A 23,176-nucleotide genomic window follows, 5' to 3' on the forward strand; every position below is an offset into this window, starting at 1 on the left:
AAAAAGGCTTCATTGATTTTATTCAATACTTATAAAATTCTGAATAAATGTATGTCAAGAAATGGTACATTTGGTTTATCAGCAACTTAATAAACATCATACCTGAGTGATTTATATTAAAAAATTTATTTTTTTTTTTTACCAAATCCAATATACTTTTGTAATGCTTAAATAATTATTTGCCCGAAGCCGTTGCCAAAGGATTTCTAAGAACCAAAATGACAGAATCTCCGCGAACGAACATCTTTGTGATCAATCTATCCTTGTTAACTGGTTTTGCCTAAAAATGTTGAGTATACAAAGAAATTAATACCATAGATACATGACAAGTAAAATGTTAGTTACCTTTTTTTTTCCTTTGCCTGTACGTGGCAATTCGGTCCACATTTCTTTTACGTTCTCTAGTACCATATTGCAATGCCTGTCAAATGCCTTTACTCTACCAAGCAACTTCTTATTATTTCTACAATTTATTAGTACTTGTGTATTATTCTTAACCGATTGAGTTAGTACTGAAAGCGGTCCAGTATTGAACTCTTCTTCTTCCCTCTTTGCTAATTCTTCTGGTGTCATTTCTGACTTAGGTTTTGTTAAGGATGACCTAAATAATAATTGGAATTATAAATAAACATATTACCGCAAGACAAATTATACTATGTTTTGCAATACATTATAACCTATTTGAGCAAAAAAAAAATCTACTCTTTCAATTAAATTCTTGTGCATTTTTGTCGATATAAATTACTTACATCTTTCAACAATCTTTCGTAAATCTTCGTAAACTCCAATAATTGAAGAAATTTCCAAAAAAATACACTGCTTGCCTTCTTTATGGCAACGCGTTATATCTTTTGCGTTATTCAAACGTATTCGTATTCAGTCGACTATGACCGACTAGCTGACTATTAACTATATATTCAAGTGGAATTATTTCCATGTAAGTAGTATTATCAGCACGATGCAGCTTCATGTATATAAGGCTTAAAAGCAAACGATTTCTTATACCTCATTGGTTGATTACCGTATGATGGTACATAATAGAGTTATATAGAGAAAAATCATATGGTATGTATATGCGTACATACATGCATATACGTATACAAATCACCAATGTAAATAGTATTCGATAGTTTGACAGTTCTTGATATTTCAAAACTGTAAACATTATAGTTGTTGTTGTTAATTTCTTTACGACTTTTAAAATAATAACAAAGATATAAAATGTTGAGGTATACAATGCGTTTAATCATATCAAAAATTTTTTCTATACTATTGTTCGTCGAATTCTTGCGACATAGTATCCATATATAAATGTGTTAAGTTCCGCTTATGCGGTTCAGTCGAGTTTGCGTTTTCTTCTCTTTATGTCAGGTAGATATTATTTTAACAAGATAAATTTCATTGTCTTGTCAATGTATTGTTCTGTTATTTATATTATTTATCTTTTAGAGCTATACGATATATAAATATAAATATAAAGTTTTATCTATATAGAATGTAATTACAAATGACCAGAAGTCTGAACAATTGAACTGAGGATTATTTGCAAACAAAGGAATATCAACATGTGGAAGCCTTTTGAAGCTGGAAGTTCTCCAGTAGATTGGTGTGAGGGAAATTATAGTATATCGCCCAGTATTGCAGAATTCATGAATACGGTTGGTGATAAAATTTATATAAGATACGTTATTACATTAATTTTCTTTGTCTATATAAAAGTTTATATATCTCTATGTTAAAGAAAGGATGATTCATTTTATCATAATATATTTTCTTTGTTATTTTTATCATAAAAGAATTATTTTTATCCTGAATATATGTGTGTGTGTGTGTGTGTGTCTATGTATATATACACAAATAAAAGTACATAGAAACTTTTTTTTGTTTCAGTTCAGCAATGTAGTTTTTTTATTACTTCCACCTGTACTCATGCATCTTTTTCGTGATTATGGAAGATTTGTAAATCCAGGAATTCATGTGATATGGTTTCTACTTATGATAGTAGGCTTGAGTAGTGCCTATTTTCATGCAACTTTATCTTTAATAGGTAAAATATGTAATAAAAATTAATAAGATAGATAATATATACCAATTAGACTAAATGTTAATTGTTATTATTAAAGGTCAGCTTTTGGATGAGTTAGCCATATTATGGTTATATATGGCAAGTTTTTGTATGTTTCTCCCAAGAAGATATATTCCAAATATTTTCCAAAATGATAGAAAACGTTTTTCAATGTTTCTTACATTTCCAACATTAATAGCTACTGGTTTAGCATTAGTACATCCAGCACTAAATGCATTTGCCTTAATGAGTCTTGGTATACCTGCATTTGGTTTTATGATAATAGAACTAAAAAGGTATACTTGATATCTGTTCATATTTTTTATCATATTTGATATTTAGTTTATTTTAATTATTGTCTATACTTTTTTTTCCAAGAACAACATCAATGAGGGTGTATAGACTAGGTCTCCGTTGTGGTGCTGTATGGGTATTAGCTGTTACATGTTGGTTAAATGATCGTTTATTTTGCGATACCTGGCTGAATTTAAATTTCCCATATCTTCATGCTTTGTGGCATTTATTCATTTTCATAGCAAGTTATACAGCAGCAGTACTCTTTGCTTATTTTTCTGTCAAGGAAGAAAGACCACAACAATCGCCTACACTTCGATACTGGCCAAGAAATGATTTTGAACTTGGTATACCATATGTGACGATTAAAAGTTATGTCAAAATTGATACAAACAGCAATATATAATTAATAGAGAGTATTATAAATACTTATAAGGCTATAATGTACATTTATTACTAATTTAGTAAAGTAGTAGTAGATTAAAGAATGAACTGCAACAATGGTGTGTTTAACAAGATATTTTGTATATCTATTTTATAAAGAATATGTTCTTATATATTTGAGCTAAATGTAAGATTGTTATACTGAGCAGTATATAGGAGACAATATATTTGTCATTATTGAAATTATTTTTACTTTTTACGATTATTTATTACAAATTTAATTAAAAATATTTTTTATTTCAATTTAGTTTTATCATATATATTTGTTTAAAAAATAGTGATCGCAAATGATATATATATATATATATATATATATATATATATATATAAATAATTAGCTTTCCAAATTTATTACTAAATTTATTTACTAAAATTTATTCATAAGATTTTACATATATTGATTGAGAATTGAACCTGAATATGTATGAACAATTATTCTGTAAATGGTAGTTTTATAATATTTTATTTTGTAAGTCAAAATATGTTTCCAACTAATGTCTTATAATGTATGTAAATGGAATTTATTTCAATTTATGTTATATTAATGGAATGATATTGACACATGTGATGATATTTAATCATGTAACATACAGTATTTTATAAAAATGCATAGCAAAGTATTGAAAATTTTTGTATGTTCTAAAAGTATATTATATTCTCGAGCATAACAAGAACAAAATATTTTGTAGTTATATATTATTTAAATATGAATATTTGTACACATACTCATATACACCCCTCTCCCATACACACACAAATTCATCATGTATATACTAAAATTGTATACTTAAAATGTAGGGAAAAGATGGACATATATGTTGAATATACATATACATAGACATACACATAAGCCAAAGATTTGTATCAATGTATTAATTTATAATATAAATAATACATGTGTAATAATAAGGTTATAATAAAGATATAAATAAAAAATTAAGTATGCTAAATCTTAATATAACAAAAACCATAAGATATAAACAAATATATAATTACAGGTAATTTACAAAAATATATAGTATATAAAAATATATAATCATCTGCAGAAAAATATAACATACATTATTAATTATGGAGTTAATGATAATTCTTTGTGTTATATTATTTGTCCCTTACACCATTATAGAAAAACATTATTTACTCTCCTCTATAATATACAATATTATTATCGGTCTCATGAATTTTTACCTCATATAATAAATCTGGATTAGGCAATTCTTTTTTCAGTTCATTGTAAATATATATAGCTAAGTTCTCAGTGGTCGATACAACATTTTTAAAATAAGATACATCTTTGTCTAAATTTTTGTGATCCAATCTATCCATTAATACATTTTTCATGTACCTTTTTAAATCGGATATATTCATAACCATACCAGTTATAGGATCTAGAGGTCCACGGACCGTCACTTCAACTGCAATCATTTAAACTTTTATAATAGTGCTCATATTTTTAATTTATTATTATATCATAAATATATTTATATATTTATATACATATATATTTATATTATAAAATTAATTTATTAAATTTATATATGAGTTACCAGTATAATTATGTCCATGTCCCCAAAAATTGTTACATTTTCCATATATCGCTTTATTTTCTTCATCACTCAAATTATTGCTATAACGATAAAAAAAAAGTAATATCTTAATAAAAATAATATACTTACTATTAACTGCTGTTAACCTTATAATATGAGATATAATATAGATAATATATATATATATATAGACACATATATATATATATATATAGACATTAATTATTAGTACCTATGCAATCTATGACAGCTAGATATCGATTCTTTTCTCGTTAAATAAACAATTGGATGAGCCATTTTTATAAATTGCTTGATAGCTAACTTTTAGTTATCTCCTAGAATACGATTATTCTATTATAAAAGTTCACAACTACTGCAATATTATACAACAGAAATTAATCCATATTGATGAACATTTAACCAGAAAAAGTGGTTACTTAGAAAAAGTCAAGGATAATTATTGAAAGTATTCTATTCGATGTAATACAATGTCGTAAGAGCATTTTAATAAAATATATTATATTAATAAAAGATAATTATTCGAAGTCATTAGCGAGTGAAATTTTATGACGAAACATTAAAATTATTTTATCAAAAGTTTAAGTATACATATATTAAATCAGAAGTTTCAATAAAGACAGTTAAAAAAAAAAAAAAAAAAAAAATGTTTTCAAAGATATAAAAAATATGCATTGGTATGTAAATTTTATAAACATCGGCTTAAAATTCCAAGAGATATTTAAACAAAAATATGTTTAATATATTTCCTGATTTAAAGTGATCGAATTTCCAACGAATTTCCCGCCAATGATTCTATTTGAAAATGAATAAATTGTAGCCAATGGTATTACATGTGTATGCGCGATCGTGCATTGTAAATGCAACTTTATAGGAATCAACTATTCTACGATAGTGCAATATTGGTGCACGTTACTAATCCAATATGAGCTTAAGATTGTGTTTAAGACCGATGGGTTGTTTCATGATAAGATAAAAATTTCCTATCAATTGAATCGTACTATCGCCCGCTCGAAGATAAGTTTCATCTGCTAGTGCTATTATACTGTTGTTTAAACTTATCACTAAGTTTGAGTCTATAGTAATCACATTTCCTTTCTGCATACTGTCATGCCGGTAACGCCCTATAAACTGTAAGAATTAGTCATTTCACGGAATGTGTGATATAAATATAATTTGAATATAGAAAGTGAAGGGTTGCGAAACATATACGACTCTTGTTTGATAAAATGGATAGCAAGGGGAGAAAGATTATTGTCTGTGATAATGGAACGGGGGTAAGCATATATATATATATATATAACGATGTAATTTATTATAATATAGATTGTTTGGAGTCCCTTTTTCTTAATACATTCTCCAATATATATTCAATATGTAGTTATTAACATATTACTACTTTATATCTTTTATTTGTCAAGTACTAAGCTATCGTCTGAAAAAAATTCGGATATAATATATTTTTATATTCTTTTTTCAATATTCATTATTCTTAATTTGATATATTTTCAGTTCGTCAAATGCGGATATGCGGGAGCGAATTTTCCTGCGCATATATTTCCTTCGATAGTTGGACGTCCAATCATAAGGGCTGTTAATAAAATAGGAGACATCGACGTGAAGGTACATATTTTATTTCTGTTTATAATAACATGCTTAATTAAAAAAAGAAGGATATATATATATATGTGATTTATAATTAGTTTTTATTGGAAATGATTAAAGTAAATTTATTTATTCGTTCTTTTATTTCTTATTTCTTTTATTTTTTTCTATTATTCTGTTTCTCTATATTAAAAACAATAGATATTATACTTCCTTAAAAGAAATATGATTAAAATGAGAAATTAATTAACAATTATTATGCTTAAATATAAGAAACACGTATTCTAGATTTCTTCTTTTTATATCAATATTAATGGAATAAATGAAATGTTATTTTTATAAAGTACTACTAATTCTATTGTCTCTAATTATTTATCTTTGCAAAGTTACAAGCAAATAGACATTAATTTTTTTTGAAATACTATAAAAAAATTAATCGTTAAGTTTTGGAAAGTATATGTATATATATAATAAGTAAAGTTATTAATATAAAAATTATATTTTCAGCAAGAATATTGTGTTCGTGTAAGTCAATTTATAATGTTACCCTGTGTGGCTCAATGAATAAAGATTGTTTAAAAGCTTATTTATATTTTTCTACTGACGTAAATATAAAATGTAAGAGTTTGACTTATTAACAAAAATTGACTTTTATTAACAAAACTTTGAAAAAGGAATGTATATCACAAATGTAAGATTATTATTATCTATATCATTATTATAATATTTAATATACTTCAACATTGTCAAAATCAAAATTGTAATCGTCTATGCATCGAATAATTCGATGCCATTAAAAGTCTTTTGCTTGTTTTCATTTATTAAAAGAAGGGATAGAAGTCATTTGTTATAGGTTTTTAGCCCATTTTTGGTACGTGGGTATGTGTGTATATACTGTGCTTTTGATAAAATATCTAATATGTTTGTGTGCTTACACTTGCTCTCGTAGGATGTGCTTAACATGCCTGTAAGTTTAATGTATTTTTGATGCTAATTTGTACATCTATTTCTCATTGATTGATTAGAAAACAATTTTTAAAATAATAGTTTCTTTTTTAGAGAATATAAATGGAGAAGTAGTTTCTAATAGTCAATTGATCCATTGAAATAATACAATTCCTATATAATTCAAATTTTAACATAATTTAATAAAATTAAGTAATTTTTATTCCATTTATATTATTCATTTATTTCTCTTCTGTTATGATTATAATAAATTTGTAAACAAATATTTAATATTTATAATGATTTTTATTTTATAATAATATTAATCACATATTAAGAATGGTATCAGTGTTATAAACTTATATTGGCAATTTATAGGCATATAATAACGAATAAGATTATACGAGTGTTTGAATCTGAATATTGTATTGTAAAATACCAATACTATGTGAGCAAACATCCACAAGCGTTACATGTGCAATGTTTGATCATTCATACTCTCAAGTTTTCAATTTTATTTATATCAACAGTAATAATGATCTTTGTATCTTAGTTTTTATATTCTTATTAATTGAGGAAACCATTAATCATATCTAATGCATTATTACAACAGGACTTAATGGTTGGAGATGAAGCAAGTAAACTTCGTTCTATGTTAGAAATTAGTTATCCTATGCAAAATGGAATTGTTAGGTGTGTATAAAGAGTTTATATATAATCCATTTATAACTGTAATTGAACGATGTAATGCTTTCTTAGAAACTGGGAAGATATGTGTCATGTTTGGGATTATACATTTGGAAAAGAAAAAATGAACATTAATCCTAGAGAATGTAAAATTTTGCTGACTGAACCACCAATGAATCCTATCACAAACAGAGAGAAAATGATAGAGGTAAAACATATATCAACATATTTTTTTCTACTATTTCAAAACTCATTACTTATTCAAGTATATTTAAATAATACTTTTCTTTTTTTAGGTGATGTTTGAAAAATATGGATTTGCTGGAACATATATCGCGATACAAGCTGTACTTACATTATATGCTCAAGGATTGATTAGTGGTGTTGTGGTAGACTCTGGTGATGGAGTTACACATATTTGTCCAGTATTTGAAGAATATGCTTTGCCTCATTTAACACGTCGATTAGATATTGCTGGTCGTGACATTACTATGTATTTAATAAAACTACTTTTATTACGTGGATATGCCTTCAACCATTCTGCTGACTTTGAAACAGTCAGGATGTTAAAAGAAAAATTATGTTATATTGGATATAATATCGAAACTGAAGAAAAACTAGCTCGTGAAACGACTGTTTTGGTAGAATCTTATACAGTAAGTATAACTATCTATATATTTAAGATACAACATAATGATTATTTTACTCATCAAATACCCTGAATTTGTACTTTTTTGTTCATCATTGTTAATAGTTTTTTTAAGCTTCCAGATGGTCGAGTAATAAAAGTAGGTGGTGAAAGATTTTCAGCACCAGAAGCATTATTTCAACCACGTTTAATAAATGTCGAAGCTCTGGGGATTGCAGAGCTAGTATTTAGTACAATTCAAGCAGCTGATATTGATATCAGAAGTGAATTGTACAAGCATATCGTTCTTAGTGGTGGCAGTACAATGTATCCAGGACTTCCATCTAGACTCGAACGAGAGATCAAGCAACTTTATTTGCAGAAAGTTTTAAAAAATGATACATCCAAACTTAATGTAAGTTTATTAAAATATATATTTAAACAATTTTTATTATCCCTGCGTGGAATATGACTCCTTCAAATAGTTTACTTCATATTACATTCTATAGAAATTTAAAATCAAAATCGAAGACTCACCGCGACGCAAAGATATGGTTTTTATGGGTGGTGCTGTATTAGCAGAAATAACAAAGGATCGAGATTCCGTATGGATAACGAAAGAAGAATATGAAGAGAAAGGTCTTAGTGTATTAAAAAAATTAGGATCCTATGAATCTTAAGGATATGTTATGTTAGTGCAAGGTGCAACATGAAACAAAGTAAATTTTTCAGACTAAAAGTGATGCAAATGCCATTGAGAAATAGTCAAGTTGTTTTACAGACTACAAATTACTTGAATGATATAAGACAGACAGAGTGCTTGAGTTTGCTGTAAGGGCTATGTCATGCCAAATAGAATATTTATTTTGGTTATGCAGATTAGTGCAATTAATAGAGCTATATAATCAACTGTAAGATCTTCATATGGATGTGAAGACTAAATGAATTTTTATTTTAAGTACATGCGATAATTATCAGAGGATCATTAAAATATAAAAATTTTTTACTTGGAACACACAAAATGGTTATTTTATACTATATAAAAATTTTAATAATCCGTATCTCTGGAGCTCTTATTTATATGCATTCCAGAAAACGAATTTTGTAAATATAGCTTTTATAAATATCACTTTTTGTTTAGTAAAGTTTTACATTTATTGTTGAAGCCATAGCTTCTCTGCCAAAATAATAAATAAGAAAAGAGGACAGTTTCCTATAGATCTAACTTCAGTAAAATGAACTTGATAAAATCAGTGCAATGGCTGAAATTGTTATTGATGAAGAAACACGTAGGCATTGATTTAATTTATCTTTATGGTTCACAGAGAAACGCATTTTTTTTTATAACAGAACACAAGTATTTGTGTATCAACATGCATCATAGTAATTTATTCATAGGTTGAAAACAAACATAGATAAATCGATTAATTTAGCGATTTATATTGTATAATATAAAAAATATAAAACTACGATTAAGCAATAGTTGATATAAAATCATGCATTTAATAATTTAATTATTCTAAGATATTAAATATTTTATAAAAATATAGGAGAAGAGAGGAGAGAGAATTTTTTAAGTTTTCTCTTAAATTTTTTCACATCTTACGAAAACAAACAACACCCGTATTATGGATTGTCAACACAAATCGTCAAAGTTGTTCTTGTAAAAAGTAGATTTATAAAAACGACATGTCAGTGTTTATTTTTTTTATTGTTATTTAAATAAATAACTCTTAGAAATAAATGTATTTCTTATAAAGTCTTCCACAATAATTTTGAAACCCTAGAGATTGGTTGAAGATGTATGTAATTTATGCAGATATTATTTTTCACTGATATATATGATAGTTGAAATGAAATATATACAAGGAAATTGATTTTTAACTTCTTTATACATAGCTTTTAATACAATGGCAACGTAAAATAATACCAAATTAAGATTAGTCTACAACAGTCTTTATTATGTTACGCCATATATGGGACCTTTATATTGTGTATCTATGTACACCTTTATGTATAAATAAAAATAACAATTTAATTTGTATTATACAATTTTGCATTCATACGGGTACGACATAACAGTAGATAAACGTATATGTATTTAATTTTGTTTAAATTTGTACAACTTGACTTCAATATCATTCTGTATAACAATGAGACAACAAGCAATTATGCTATTGTGTGAAGACAAAGTTTAGTTTTGAATGGTGTATTATACTATATACTGCGCGTTATTACAGTAGATTTTTTAAGTGTAACCATTTTTGTACACTTCTGGAAATTATTGATGGGATAATATGATAGCTTCATTTTTTTTTTCTTAAGCTGTATATAGATACATTATATTAAGCAAATAAAAAAAATAGTATACAAAACACTTTATAATAATCCAAAAGTGCTTCACAAATACCTGCAATTACACATTTGCAGATTTCATACGGTACCTTATCAAGACACTTGAATGAAGTGTAAAGATGGAGTTGTATAGAAAATTTTAAATCCTATAAATCACATTCAGAATGTAATTGGCTTATTTTTGCATTGTTCAATACAAAAATTGGTGAAACGTTTAAGGAACTTTGGATACTCCCTCTTATAAACTGCACGTAGGACAGATGCTGGTGCCCATCCACCAGGATTTACTAAAATTTATATTCAGTTATAGTTACAGTTAGTTAACTTATTTATGTAAATACGTATCCAAGTATAAAAGATAGCATACCAACAGAACAGTATGTTATTTTGCAAGTTATATTTTCCCGTTTTATTTCTTCTTCATCTTTTGGAGGATCAATGAATGTTTGACATACAAGACATACTGTTAAATAAACTCTCACACATTTGCCAACATTTGACTGTAAAAGTTAACTCGTGTTATTAAATGTTTAAATGTATAAAATGTTTGATATTTGATGTTTGGAGTACAAACCGGATAATCGGAATATTCTGTACTGTGGTTGCATACTATCCATAAATCATGTGCATCTGGATCTTGATCATCCGTTACTCTACGTATATGGGACCAGAAAAGTGCATCCCGTTGGCTTGCAGGCCAAATTCGTTTATGTGTCTGCAGAAATACCAAAGTATCCTTGGAGATATTTTCTATTACGGTCATATCTTCGAGCGTAGCTTCCCATTCGCTTCTATACTCAGGACCAAAGAATATTTCGCAGACCTCATGTCCGGTTACACCTTTTACAACATGACAGGCTTTAAGAGGATCCACCACCAAACCGTCAGCTTCCTCCTCGCGTCTATACATTCGCATATCACCATCTTCAGCAAATAATTGCCATCCTCCTGCACCTCCTACACCAAGTCTAGCATAGTGCAGCTGTTGCATAGTTATTTTTTCTATCTGTAATTATATATATATTTTTTTATTACACACACATACATATTAATCCAAACAAAACAAAATAATAGTTAATTACCTCAGGCCAAAGCCTATGCTTTACCGCTGATGTAGTAGGCGTAGTTAAAATGGTAACAGATTTTTGTTTCAAACGATCTCTTAACTGATTCTCCTCGTCGATCTTATCTAAACCAGTTTCTACCGCGTCATAAAATTCTTCGTCGCAAAGAGCGCTATGTGGGCCTTCCTTGAAATTGTTAATTTTTTTATATTAATATTTATAATACTATAGCTGAGAAAAAGATGTATATCTCTTATGTCTAAAATATATTTTCTATGCATATTTCATATTATGATTGTTATTTACTTTCTTAAAAAAATACATTTCTCAAAGGTCATGCCTAAATTACTACAAGTTTTTATATCTATAATATAGATGAATTTACTACAGAAATGTATGTAAGCATCTATAAAAGCTTTTCATGTGAATGATATAATGAAACGAACAATTGCAGAACAAAGAACATCTGTCAAAAGGAACAAATGAAGCATTACTATATATAGTGTGACGCAAGTATTAATAGATGAATGTATCATATGTTTTAACAACCTTTGCATGTAAACAAACGATTGTATATCAAATTCAAAACAACATCTTATTTGAAACAACAATTAAATAATAAGATAAATTGAATATCCTAGTAAGCAGAAGACCTTTTCAAAAAATCACATAATTATAAAAATCAAACCTCATAATCTGGACCTCCATGAATGAGAACTCGAGGTCTTGGAGAATCACTTTGATGCATGGTAATTTGGTCTTTTAAGGTTTTATACAATTCTTGTAATTTTCGCTTTTTTTCAACTTCTTTTTCCCATCTACGACGCCATGCATCTTCACGCTGTATCATTAACTCAATGCAGTGTTGTAATGTCGCCAAGACTCCTTCACTTGTTGCTTTAAATGTAATTGCTTCACCCTTAAAATCCACTGACTGTTCAGCCGGATTAAATTTTTTTTCAATCTTATTTTCTGTAAATCATTACGAAAGAAAGTTGCATCAATCAAAATTTGAATTTATCCTGTCTTCTTCTGCTTATATAATACCAAGATATCTTAAAATAAGGCATACCTTTTGAGGAAGCATTTTTAGCATTTTCTGCACAATTATCAAAATATTTTTGTAACGTATCAATTTGCTTTATTAGAATGTCTCTGAATGTTTCTATTTCTGCTAATTTTTCTTTTAAACCTCTAATACCACGCTTTGTAAAACTACCAGCACTTGTAGTAGATTGTGTGTTTGACACTAAGGAAATGGCACTACCATGACGTTTAAGACTATTTTCACTTCCATAGCCTGATTCTGACTGTTTAATAAAAATAGATGGAAAGTTGAAACGTTATTCATGCATCGGCAAATTATACATCGTATTTACCCATTTATATAATAACTACATTTATAAATAATTACATTTATACATGAATAAAAGCACGATAAAAAAGAAATATACTTCTAAATGCTTTTAAAAATTTACCTTATATGACTTTAAAACATCTACCCATCTCTGTTTTTCTTCAGGATTGCTTGCTCTCAAATACCATACTAAGCAATCATTAACAGACACGTCAAATCTACATTCATCAAATTCATGTGCCTATTAAGTTAAATCAACATACAAAATAAATTAATGGATGCATTTACTATTAACTCGGACAATATAACAGTATGCTCTATACATGTAATATCCTACCTTGATATTAGCTTTATATAGACTTATCGAACCTCGACAACCAAATCCACTATCTTGTTCGGATTTATAATAAGATAAAGTACCATCCTTGAGAACAATAAATCTTGTCTGCCACCCATGTATGTAATTTGTCCACTTGGATAATGTACCCTGAAGTTCTGGAACTACCACTCCGTCAGAACCATCATCGTCATCGCCATCAAGTTCAGCTTCCATATATTCAATTTCTTCATTATTAAGGCGAAGTGCCTCTACTTCATCAGCCATTATCAGGAATGAATTGGACCAAATACCGTGTTATTTAGGATTGGCACAACATACCAGAGTGATTTTTATTAAAACTGCGTAACGAATGGAAAAATATAATCGGACTGTTTACTTAACTGACAGGTACGAAATTATAAGATGACTGGGCAATCTTGGTATAGGACACGTTTCAAAACATAATTGAAATTAATTGTCGCGTAACATAACCTCATGCGATACGTCTTCAATACTCATATCATATGAAAGGTTAATCGTTCGTACTTTTTGCTGAATAAACGTAGATAAATAATCAACACTTCGTCATACCACAGACTATACTTAATCTTTACTTATACTAGACAAATACAGGGCGTTTTCTTATCATCAGAACACAAACACACATTGATATAATACGTTCGAAGTTCCCTTCATAAACACAATTACATATATGCATATTTAATGCGTAGTGTTAGATAACAGCGATAATTAAAATAAGTTTTTTCAAGACTGGGTAGAATCAACTCACTCGTCTGAGATGCACCACCAATCAATCCACCGAGATGATTTACGAGGCAAACTTGCTGATTGTGTTTTGTTACATTTTATTTTTTACGAACATTTCAGTCGGTTTCGACGAAACAAGGAAGTTATTCATGAAAACAATATTAATTATTGATTACAAATGACGATTCCTTGGAAGCACTTGAAAAAGATATACGATTACTCAATAACAATATAGTTTAATAATTTTAAAAACACGTGTGTGATGCTCAGGGCTCTTGAAATACTTGATTGATCACTGCTTAGGTTATGGTGTCCCAAACTGCCGGACGAATTATAGTACTACTGTTCACTTACATGTTCTATTTTATCGACTCCGATCGTTGAAATGTTTATTTATAAAATCGATGTTACTTATCGCTTTATTTATAAATTTAAACGAAATTACTACGAAGTCTAGATAATTAGTTCGACAGTACTTAGATTGTTTACAATTAATATAATCAATTTTATAACGAAAATCGTAACTTGCAGCGTGGAGATTGTCGCGTACGGAGATCCATCTATTGGTAAAATATATGAAGTATTCTGAAAAAAAGTAATTATCGATTATAATGGTAACAACGAATAACCTCAAACTAATTATAATTTACTGGAGAACGATGTATACTCGTCGACGATCGAAAGTAAACTGATCGCCAAGTTCGTCGAGAACGACTAGCAAGAAACAATTGTTTACATGACTTTTGTTTACGTGTCTCAAAGAAAACATACTCTACTCGGTATTATTATAATTTCTTTTATATCGACGTTTCATCTTCAACGACTTATCCTCGTAATTGAAACAATGAACTGAGAACGTTGTTACGATTTGTCATCAGATGGCAGTACGTGTGGCGTTTACGCAACATTTAAAATGGCTGCGTTCATCACTTCATAACCAAGAAAAACTAACTTTTATTTTCAAAAGCATAAAAGATAAATTAAAGCAAGCATTTTCTCGGACAATAGTTATCTTCTCTCGCCTTTATGGTAAGAATTTTTATTTGTTTTTTCAACTTTGTTATATAAAAAAGAAAATGCGTTAACGCGAATATCGCTCGTTCATGAATAATTTATTTATACGAATAATTTCCTATTACGAATTACACGTATATCGTTAATCATTTAATCGGCTTAGGATATTTTTCCTACGACTTTATGAATTTTTTATTTGGCTTTTATGAAAAATGAATTCTCAAAATAATCGTTTGAAATGGAATACATTATATACATAGTACATACATATGTACCTATATACACACACAGATATAAGTAAAACATAAATGGAGTCGTATTGGAGCGATGGAAGGAACGATCGATTAGATTAAAAAGAAGAGAGAGAGGGAGAGAGAGAGAGAGTGAGAGAGAGAGAGAGAGAGAGAGAGAGAGAGAGAGAGAGAGAGAGAGAGATAGGAAATAGGAAAGGTCCTTCGAAGATTTAAATCGACACGAAGCTGCGGGAGGAAATGAAAAACCGTAAGGGGGAAATCGTTTGGAGTCACCCGCTTCATGACTGCACGTATGCGTAGTGAATGTGCCGAGAGAAGTGAAAAGGAGGAGGAGATGGAGGTGGAGTAGTAAGAGTAGGAGTAGGAGTAGAGGAGTAGTAGTAGAGTAGAGTGAGCGAGAAGGATAGAAGCTTCCCAGGGTCCTCTCTCTCCCCCCAACGTCTCTCTGGGACCCTGATTCGTTCGTCTGAAAACCTTGCTCTTTTACGCAATTTTAGCGTTTATTAAAGTTTGCTCGCAAATGAAACGAAGCCCATATAACCTACCTAATTTAGCGAGTAGCATTTTCGAGTGGGGGCCACTTCAGAACAGAGAGAGAAAGAGAGAGAACGAGAGAGAGAGAGAGAGAAAGAGAGAAAGAGATAGATAGAGAGAGAGAGAGAGAGAGAGAGAGAGAGAGAGAGAGAGATAGAGAGAGATAGATAGATAGATAGATAGAGAGAAAGAGAGAGAGGTGGAGAGGCTGGCTTCTATTGACAGCGGTTATTGCCTAACTGCGTACCTCCACCTAATATGCCCGCTCGGGGATTCGCATGCAGGGCCGCTCGAACGAAAACTGCGAAACACGACTGCGAATCTTTAATTCCGCCGCCGTGGTAATCCACCCCCCGCCCCGTTCCACCGCTCGCGCGTCACAACCATCTCTCTCTTCCTTTCTCTTTGTATCTCTCTCTCTTTTTATTCTCTCTAGTCTTTATCTCTGTCTCTGTCACTCTTCCACTTTACCCCGTTAGCTTCGTTCCATCTTTCTCTTTCTGATTCTCTGCTTCTCGCTTCCTCCTCCTCCTCCTCCTCCTCATTCTCCTCGTTCAAGCACGAATTTTACCCGTGGCGAAAAAAATGACGTTCCCCCGGCGAGTGCTCCGCTTTTTCAAAGCCCTCTCCTAGAGCGGTGTTTTTAAGATCACGAGGGATATCGCTCGGTTCTCTTCTGTTTATCCCGTCGTCCAATGAGATACCTCTGCGATTTATTACGTGTCAATATTATTTCGTTAATGATAAATGTAAGGCTATATACATAATCCACATGCGACGGGATAATTCTCGTATTTTCTTTTTCTCTTTTTTTTTTTTTTCATTTTATAAACTAGATAATCCTTAAGAATTAATACTCGTTTATTCGTACGATAAAGAATCGCGATTTTTCAAGATGAAATTAATATCGTATAAACGTTGCAATGAGATGGACTATCTGTTTCGATAATATTTCCGATAGAAGTGATTTCTCTAGTCGTTTTGTTTTTATCGATTCGACCGATTTGAAATTTTCTTGAGAAGACCGAGAAATTCACGACGCGTTATCGCACGATCGACCAACGCAACGCGAATCGTCGTTTCGATGGTATAAGCTATTCGTTATGTTTTAGTGAAAAAAAAAAAAGTAATATGTAGAGAACCGGGACGATTTGTAGACGGCTGGTGGAGAGAGGGATGACGGGAGATGCACACCTTTTCGTACGTACCTACGTACGTACATAGGTAATCGTAACGTTTCGCGAACGGATGCGGGCAAATGACGGCCCTGGCTGCATTTGAAACTCCGTTAACTCTCCGAATATTAGCTCGTCGAGCGAGATTAACCCCATTGTGCCCCGTTGCAAATGATGACATCACTATTAAACTCCCGTCGGCTTACGGAAATTGATTAAACTATCAAATTAGCTCTACTAATATCAACACATCAACGTCGAGAGGTACGGTGGATAGGTACGTATGGCAAGAGAGTGAGAGAGAGAGAGAGAGAAAGAGAGAGAGAGAGAGAGAGTGCAAAAGGGTGAAGAAGGGGTAAAGGGAGGTCTCCGCGCGATTTCCACAAGCTCGATCCCGAATGACATGAATTTACGTGTCCGACTATCGTTCGACGTGTGTGCATTCATCGGTCTGATTATATTTCCTAAGAGGTCCGCAATCACGAGCGCGAGTCTGCATGGGGTGGGATTTGCAAATTGCACGCGTATAACAACTCTCGTGGTATAATAACGACTCCCGCGGTTGCCGCGGGGAATTTCATTGATCGCGGTTAATTGTCCGCGGTGAAGAACGTTCGGCTTCGAAGATCACCCCTCTCCCGCGCAAATCGACCGACCGACTGAGATAATATTCAGATAGAAAGATAACTATACTCTTTTTTAGTACGGTCGGATGTAATAAAGCAATTAACGAAAGATCCAATAAGAAAATAATACGCGAATAGCGAATAGATCTATTCATTTTTTTAAAAAGGGATTATCGAAGTCGTTCAAAAAAAAAAAAAAAAAAAAAAAAAAGAAAAAAAAGGAAAAAGAAAAACGAAAAAAAATTCAAACAAAATTACGTTCGAGTTACGGATATCGATCGATAAATTTAAAACTCGATTCGTCGAGTCCAGAAATTCTCGACGTCTTTTTTCACTTTTTTCCTCACACTCTTATTGTCAGCGTACTTCGGTTCTTCGGTCCTCCCTCTTCTTCCTTCCTTGGTATTCGGGAACTATAGAGCGTTAGATGCACTGTCAAGGGAAGTGTGAACAATTTCGTGCATTGTCAAGACTATAATATGGATGGCTGGCAGGATAATTATTGGAGGCCGTTTGAATCTAACTGTTTCCTTCATTAGCAGTCTCAGTTCTCTCGACTCTGTCTCTCTCCTTCTCTTTCTATTTCTCGTTTTGTCTTCTCTGCCGCCTCTCTCTCTCTCTCTCTCTCTCTTTCCCTCTTATCCATCTCCCTCCTTTTCCTCTGGCTTTCTCTTTCTCTTCCTTCTACTTTCCTTCTCGCACGATCTCTCTCTCTCTCTCTCTCTCTCTCTCTCTCTCTCTCTCTTTCCTTGTCTTTCTCTCTATCCGAATTTTGTACAGAATTACCCGCCATTATCATAATTGCGCTATTACCGATAATATCTACGACTTGGCTTCGAAACTGTAGCTCGATGCTCTTAATCCATTTTCTATTTGGACATCGGGCTTTCGGTGGACGAGAGAAGTCGCAAGTTCCGTTGCGTAATTTCCGGCCCCATTGAGTCTCTCTCTATCTCTTTCTTTTTCATTGCGTCTCGCAGTCCATGGAATTATATATTTTGTAATAAGCGATGGTACGCGTGAAGGCTGTGAATGTAGGGTAATACGTATGAATATAGAACGATCTCAAGGCTGCACGTACAGGGTATCCAATCTATAATAGTTAAGAGTTAGATATAATAAAGAATATTTTATTTGGTGTGCAGTTCGATTTAACGATAATAGAAGATCGATCGATAATAACGAAGATTTAAGTCCGCTAAATTAAAGGGATGCTCGATGATTCTATTTGTCGAAGGAATTAGCAGGATCGGATATTCGATTCGTCGTAAATTCGAATGAAAAAGATCGATCATCGAAGTATATACTAGCCGATTATAATTGAAACTATAATAAAGTTATAGTAGATATTTTATGTACCTAATATTTTTTAACACGTTCCACATGATACAACGGATCCAGACCAAACGTTAGGGTAGAAAAGAGGACGCGACACCTTCGATGGCAATTAGAATTGGCGGCAGGTGGTAAGCTGTATCTGACAGTTTTTCGAAGGGTCCGGCGAAAACGTTGGTCGGCTGCTTCAATGCCGCAAATAAATTTCACATTCATTATCGCGTATTACGAAGGCTCGACCGAGATTCGCGGAGACCACAGTGTCGAGGATGACAAGAGAAAGAGGAGGAGGAGAAATTCTCCGAGGCAAATAGGATCCCTTAAAATTTTTATCGATTGTGCATTCCTACAACATCGATATATGTATGAACGAAGAACATTGCTATTACATTTTGATCATTTTGGAGACTTTATACATCTACGAAACGAATTCGTTCTCGGTTTTAAATATTTCTTTCTTTCGATCGAGAAAATTATTTAGATGAATCCAGAGAAGGGAAGAAAGAGATGTCCTGCCGATGTCGTAATTGTAACTTATCTCGTTAAATCCTTCTTCGGCGGTGGGTGGAGGAGTGATAATGACGACGACGAAAGGAGAGGGCAGAATCGGGATGAGGAAAAGGAGGACAAGGAGAAGGAGAAGGAGGAAAAGGAGAAAGAGGAGAGAGAGAGAGAGAGAGAGAGAGAGAGAGAGAGAGAGAGCGTCGGTGAAGCTTGGTGAGGTAGGATGTTCGGTGGGTGGAGACGTGACATAATTACGAATATTAATTGCGTTTCCAACGAGCTGCTAGAACCGGGGGCTGCTGAGTGCAGATGTCAACCTATTATCAACCCTTACCTTACAATAGATGAGATCTCGCTTTCTCTGTGTCGCTTTAACCCCCTCTCCTTCTCTCCATCATCACTACCCCACCTCCCCCATCCCACATCACCCCTTTTCCTCGTCTCTTTTGCCTCGGCCCGTACTCTCCTCCTCTCTTGCCGACATCACCCCGGTTTTATTGCAAAGTTAACAATGCTACTCGGCTTCTGAATAGCTGCGGAGTATCATTATCAGCGTGTCATCGGCACAGCGAGGCGCGGCTCCTTTTATAAAGTAAAATATTTCAAGGTAGGAAGAAAGTTGAAGAGACGTCGCGGGGATATCGGTATAGGACACCTTGGCGAACATCGATGATAATATCTATCTACGTGTGACGTCGAACGAGATCAAATAGTCTTTCTCAATCGATCGTTTTACGTTGATTTTCTTTAAGAGATATATAATTTTCTTTTCTACAACAAATCGATTACGACCATTTTTCTTACATTGTTTCATTGTTTGAATGAAAGGAGATTCTTAGAAAAAAAGAAAAAGAAAAAAGAAGGAGGGAGCAAAAGAAAGAAATACAAAAAAAGAAAAAACTTTTCAGAACATAATTATCAACAGACTAATTACATTAATCGAAAACAATACACGACGGAGGACAGAATTCAAGTGGTGGGACAACGCGATCGTGAATCTCGGGAGAGAAAAAGAATTCTGGAGCGTGGAAGGCGGAGGTGAAAGCCTGACTGAAGGACGAAGAAGGGATCTATGGAGGATGGGAGGAGACAGTCGTTTAATAAAAGTATGAATATCGCCAATAACTCTTCGCTCGTTCCTGAATAATGTCCACTCTATCGGAAAATAATTATACTTTATCGCGGCGGTCCCTGTTCCTCCCCTTTTCTTTTCCCTTTCCCCCTCACGTTGAAATCTTCTCAAATCGCTCAATTATATTTCCTCTCAGGCCGTCCTCTTCTTCTTCTCTCTCTCTCTCTTCTTCTCTCTCTCTCTCTCTTTAGGATCTCACTGCCAGCCAAATCTTTACCGCGTTAGCCACCGATGCAAAGGAAAGAAACAAAGAAAATAAAAAGAACAGAACCCTTAGACTCCTTCCTTTCTTCTCTTCGATGTCGATTTTCGTTTCTTTCGATATTTAATCGTTATCATCCTTTGCCTTATTTCTAGATCTCGATTCAACTATCGAAGAGATAAGAGAAAGAAGAAAAAAGAATGTATATATATATATATGTATATGTGTGTGTGTGTGTATTTTTTTTCTTTTGTAAGATTTAACTTTCATTTTCGGAACGTTTCGGATCACGTAGAATTTCCGTTTCGATCCATCGAGATGGTATCCTTCGTCCTTTGTCTGAGGCACGATTAAAGAACGTCGTGCTCGTCAAAAGAGCCATCGATAAAGTTCCGAGATTGACTGGGAAGCTTCTATACGCGGTTGGCTTAATCGACTATGATAATTTACCGTTACTTCCCGTATAGCGAAGAGAGAGTGAGAGAGAGAGAGAGAGAGAGAGAGAGATCGAGAAAGAATGAGAATATAAAAGGGGTGGCAGGTCGAAGATCGGACGAATGAAGAAGAGGTAACGTCGTTTGAGGGTTGAAAGGAGAAAAAGGACGAAGAGAGAGAAAGAGAAAGCAAAAAAAAAGGCACGCGTCTCGTGCGAGAAAAAGGAGAAGAAAAGAGAAAGAGAGAGAGAGAGAGAGAGAGAGAGAGAGAGAGAGAGAGAGAGAGAGAGAGAGAAGACGCGTGGGTGATAGTGAAGAGATGATGATAGCGATGGCAGTAGTATAGTGACGATGGACACGGTGGTAGATGGCACGCGTGAATGCGTCTTTATAAAGAGGAGCCAGTGAATTGATATAAGTGAGCGGTTATTTCACGATCATTTGGGATTCCCTATGAATGCCGAGGGGGCAAAGAGGACGTTAGGGTGGCAACGCTCGGTGGTAGAAACGGGGGAAGCATTCAGCCACGTGCAGGACGCTATCCACGCAACGGATCAAAGCCAATAGTTCTCTCTGATCGGACTTCCGAACGTTCCACCGGTGTACCCGTTACTTCTCAGCCTTCATCTTTCTCCCTCTCGTTTCTCCTCTCTTTCCTCTCCTTTTATCCTGTCTTTCTCTTTCTCTATCTCTCTCTCTCTCTTACTCAGAGATAGATATATACGTAATTCGCCACGGTATCCGCCTCGTTTATACCTTCCCTCCGGCACTCATGTCCTTTTAATGCTGCTCGTCCTCGAGACTGCTTCGCGCTCGAGAAGTAAACTAATTTGCTATCTCTCTCTCTCTCTCTCTTTCTCCCCCTTTCTCTCTTTATTTTTCTCTTGAAAGAATAAAACAAAAAAAAAAAAAGAAAAAACTATGGTTAAGTAAATAAATAAAACTGAATTGTTCGGACTTAGAGATGTTCGGTCGTATCGTTCGTACTTATCAAACATTCGAAAGATCGTTTCATTCAAAAACGTTTCGAAAGATTGTTCTTTTGTTGTTTCTTTTATTTATCCAGTAGATATTTAATGATATAAGTAGAAAAAGATGAGAATCAAATTTAAAGGGGCGAAGGGAAGGGGGTGAGGTAAGAGGGTGAAGAAAAAAGAAAGACTCGTAAGTCCTAGAAAATGTGGAGAAAAGCGAGGCGAGAAAACTCACTGTGATAACTTTGACGTTTTTTTCCGAGCGACGTAGCGTGGTTTTTCTAGCACAAGCTCTGGCACAAAGGGGTGACGGGAGACGAAGCGGAGAGGAGAAAAATCCGACCACGATGGTTTGATGGCCGTGAGCAAGAGAAAGGCACGACCGAAGAAATAAACTGGGTACAAACACAATAATTACTATCTCTTTATTTGGTTGTTTGTTGGAGTCGAGCTCTCTGTCTCTTTTTCTCTCTTTCCCTTTCTCTCTCTCTCTCTCTCTTTCTCTCGATCCGGATCGAGAAAGAGAGAGAGAGAGAGAGAGGGAGAGGGAGAGGGTGGCGGCGCGCCGGCGTTGTGCAGAAGTTAATAAAATCCCGGCAGCCACGCTGGGGCGCACCGAGCAACCCCCGTAAAAAGGGGTGGAGGCTCGGTTTATTTAGCAGAGACGTAGCCACTGTTTGTTGCTTTCGATCTTCTCTCTTGGTCTATCTGACTATCGATGTTATTACGAGAGTACGTTATCCTTTTCTAATTAATGATAATTATTATATATATATATATATATATATATATATATATACATATATATGTATATGTATACATATATATTTGTATATACACCATATATATATACCATATGGATCAATGGCAAATTATTAGATGATTATTCGTAACGT

General features: G+C 32.8%; 6 protein-coding genes across 13 annotated transcripts in view; 3 read left to right on the plus strand and 3 right to left on the minus strand.

Moving 5' to 3' along the window:
* Positions 1–3: 3 nt before the first annotated feature.
* LOC122627378 (probable small nuclear ribonucleoprotein Sm D2) lies at positions 4–910 on the minus strand. Its single transcript, XM_043808470.1, has 3 exons — positions 750–910; positions 346–601; positions 4–280 (listed from the first exon to the last, which is right to left on the minus strand). Coding segments are annotated over exons 1-3 (363 nt in total). The 5' UTR covers positions 752–910; the 3' UTR covers positions 4–175.
* Positions 911–1,068: 158 nt separating this feature from the next.
* Positions 1,069–2,989, plus strand: LOC122627375 (alkaline ceramidase). Of its 3 annotated transcripts, none has more exons than XM_043808466.1 (5): positions 1,069–1,371; positions 1,481–1,658; positions 1,891–2,047; positions 2,124–2,361; positions 2,444–2,989. In XM_043808466.1, exons 2-5 carry the CDS (start codon positions 1,566–1,568, stop codon positions 2,763–2,765), a joined length of 810 nt encoding a protein of 269 aa, XP_043664401.1. In that variant the 5' UTR covers positions 1,069–1,371; positions 1,481–1,565; the 3' UTR covers positions 2,766–2,989. The 3 variants fall into 3 exon arrangements, with proteins under 3 accessions (XP_043664401.1, XP_043664399.1, XP_043664400.1); XM_043808464.1 differs by having other exon boundaries at positions 1,070–1,371; positions 1,450–1,658; XM_043808465.1 differs by having other exon boundaries at positions 1,070–1,371; positions 1,495–1,658.
* Positions 2,990–3,650: 661 nt separating this feature from the next.
* Positions 3,651–4,838, minus strand: LOC122627377 (6-pyruvoyl tetrahydrobiopterin synthase). Its single transcript, XM_043808469.1, has 3 exons — positions 4,583–4,838; positions 4,351–4,430; positions 3,651–4,218 (listed from the first exon to the last, which is right to left on the minus strand). Exons 1-3 carry the CDS (start codon positions 4,645–4,647, stop codon positions 3,941–3,943), a joined length of 423 nt encoding a protein of 140 aa, XP_043664404.1. The 5' UTR covers positions 4,648–4,838; the 3' UTR covers positions 3,651–3,940.
* Positions 4,839–5,246: 408 nt separating this feature from the next.
* Positions 5,247–9,992, plus strand: LOC122627372 (actin-related protein 2). 4 transcript variants are annotated; one of them, XM_043808456.1, is made up of 9 exons: positions 5,247–5,645; positions 5,881–5,991; positions 6,481–6,498; positions 6,923–6,940; positions 7,532–7,611; positions 7,678–7,813; positions 7,902–8,261; positions 8,370–8,648; positions 8,743–9,992. In XM_043808456.1, the coding sequence occupies exons 1-9, from the start codon at positions 5,598–5,600 to the stop codon at positions 8,911–8,913; spliced, it is 1,221 nt and encodes a 406-aa protein (XP_043664391.1). In that variant the 5' UTR covers positions 5,247–5,597; the 3' UTR covers positions 8,914–9,992. The 4 variants fall into 4 exon arrangements, with proteins under 4 accessions (XP_043664391.1, XP_043664394.1, XP_043664393.1 ...); XM_043808459.1 differs by lacking the exon at positions 6,923–6,940; XM_043808458.1 differs by lacking the exon at positions 6,481–6,498.
* Positions 9,993–10,106: 114 nt separating this feature from the next.
* On the minus strand, positions 10,107–14,411 carry LOC122627371 (ceramide transfer protein). 3 transcript variants are annotated; one of them, XM_043808453.1, is made up of 9 exons: positions 14,119–14,411; positions 13,347–13,687; positions 13,131–13,250; positions 12,725–12,962; positions 12,341–12,624; positions 11,671–11,838; positions 11,163–11,594; positions 10,956–11,088; positions 10,107–10,875 (listed from the first exon to the last, which is right to left on the minus strand). In XM_043808453.1, exons 2-9 carry the CDS (start codon positions 13,611–13,613, stop codon positions 10,748–10,750), a joined length of 1,770 nt encoding a protein of 589 aa, XP_043664388.1. In that variant the 5' UTR covers positions 13,614–13,687; positions 14,119–14,411; the 3' UTR covers positions 10,107–10,747. The 3 variants fall into 3 exon arrangements, with proteins under 3 accessions (XP_043664388.1, XP_043664389.1, XP_043664390.1); XM_043808454.1 differs by lacking the exon at positions 14,119–14,411 and adding an exon at positions 13,875–14,112; XM_043808455.1 differs by lacking the exons at positions 12,341–12,624; positions 12,725–12,962; positions 14,119–14,411 and having other exon boundaries at positions 13,347–14,112.
* A 548-nt stretch (positions 14,412–14,959) lies between these two features.
* Positions 14,960–23,176, plus strand: part of LOC122627373 (aristaless-related homeobox protein-like) — a 25,914-nt gene continuing 17,697 nt past the window's right edge. The window contains exon 1 of the mRNA XM_043808461.1: positions 14,960–15,125. Coding sequence (XP_043664396.1) covers positions 14,975–15,125 — 151 coding nt within the window. The 5' untranslated portion in view covers positions 14,960–14,974. The remainder of the gene's footprint in view (positions 15,126–23,176) is intronic.

This window comes from Vespula pensylvanica, chromosome 2 (genome assembly GCF_014466175.1).
Source record: "Vespula pensylvanica isolate Volc-1 chromosome 2, ASM1446617v1, whole genome shotgun sequence".
Taxonomy (NCBI): domain Eukaryota; kingdom Metazoa; phylum Arthropoda; class Insecta; order Hymenoptera; family Vespidae; genus Vespula; species Vespula pensylvanica.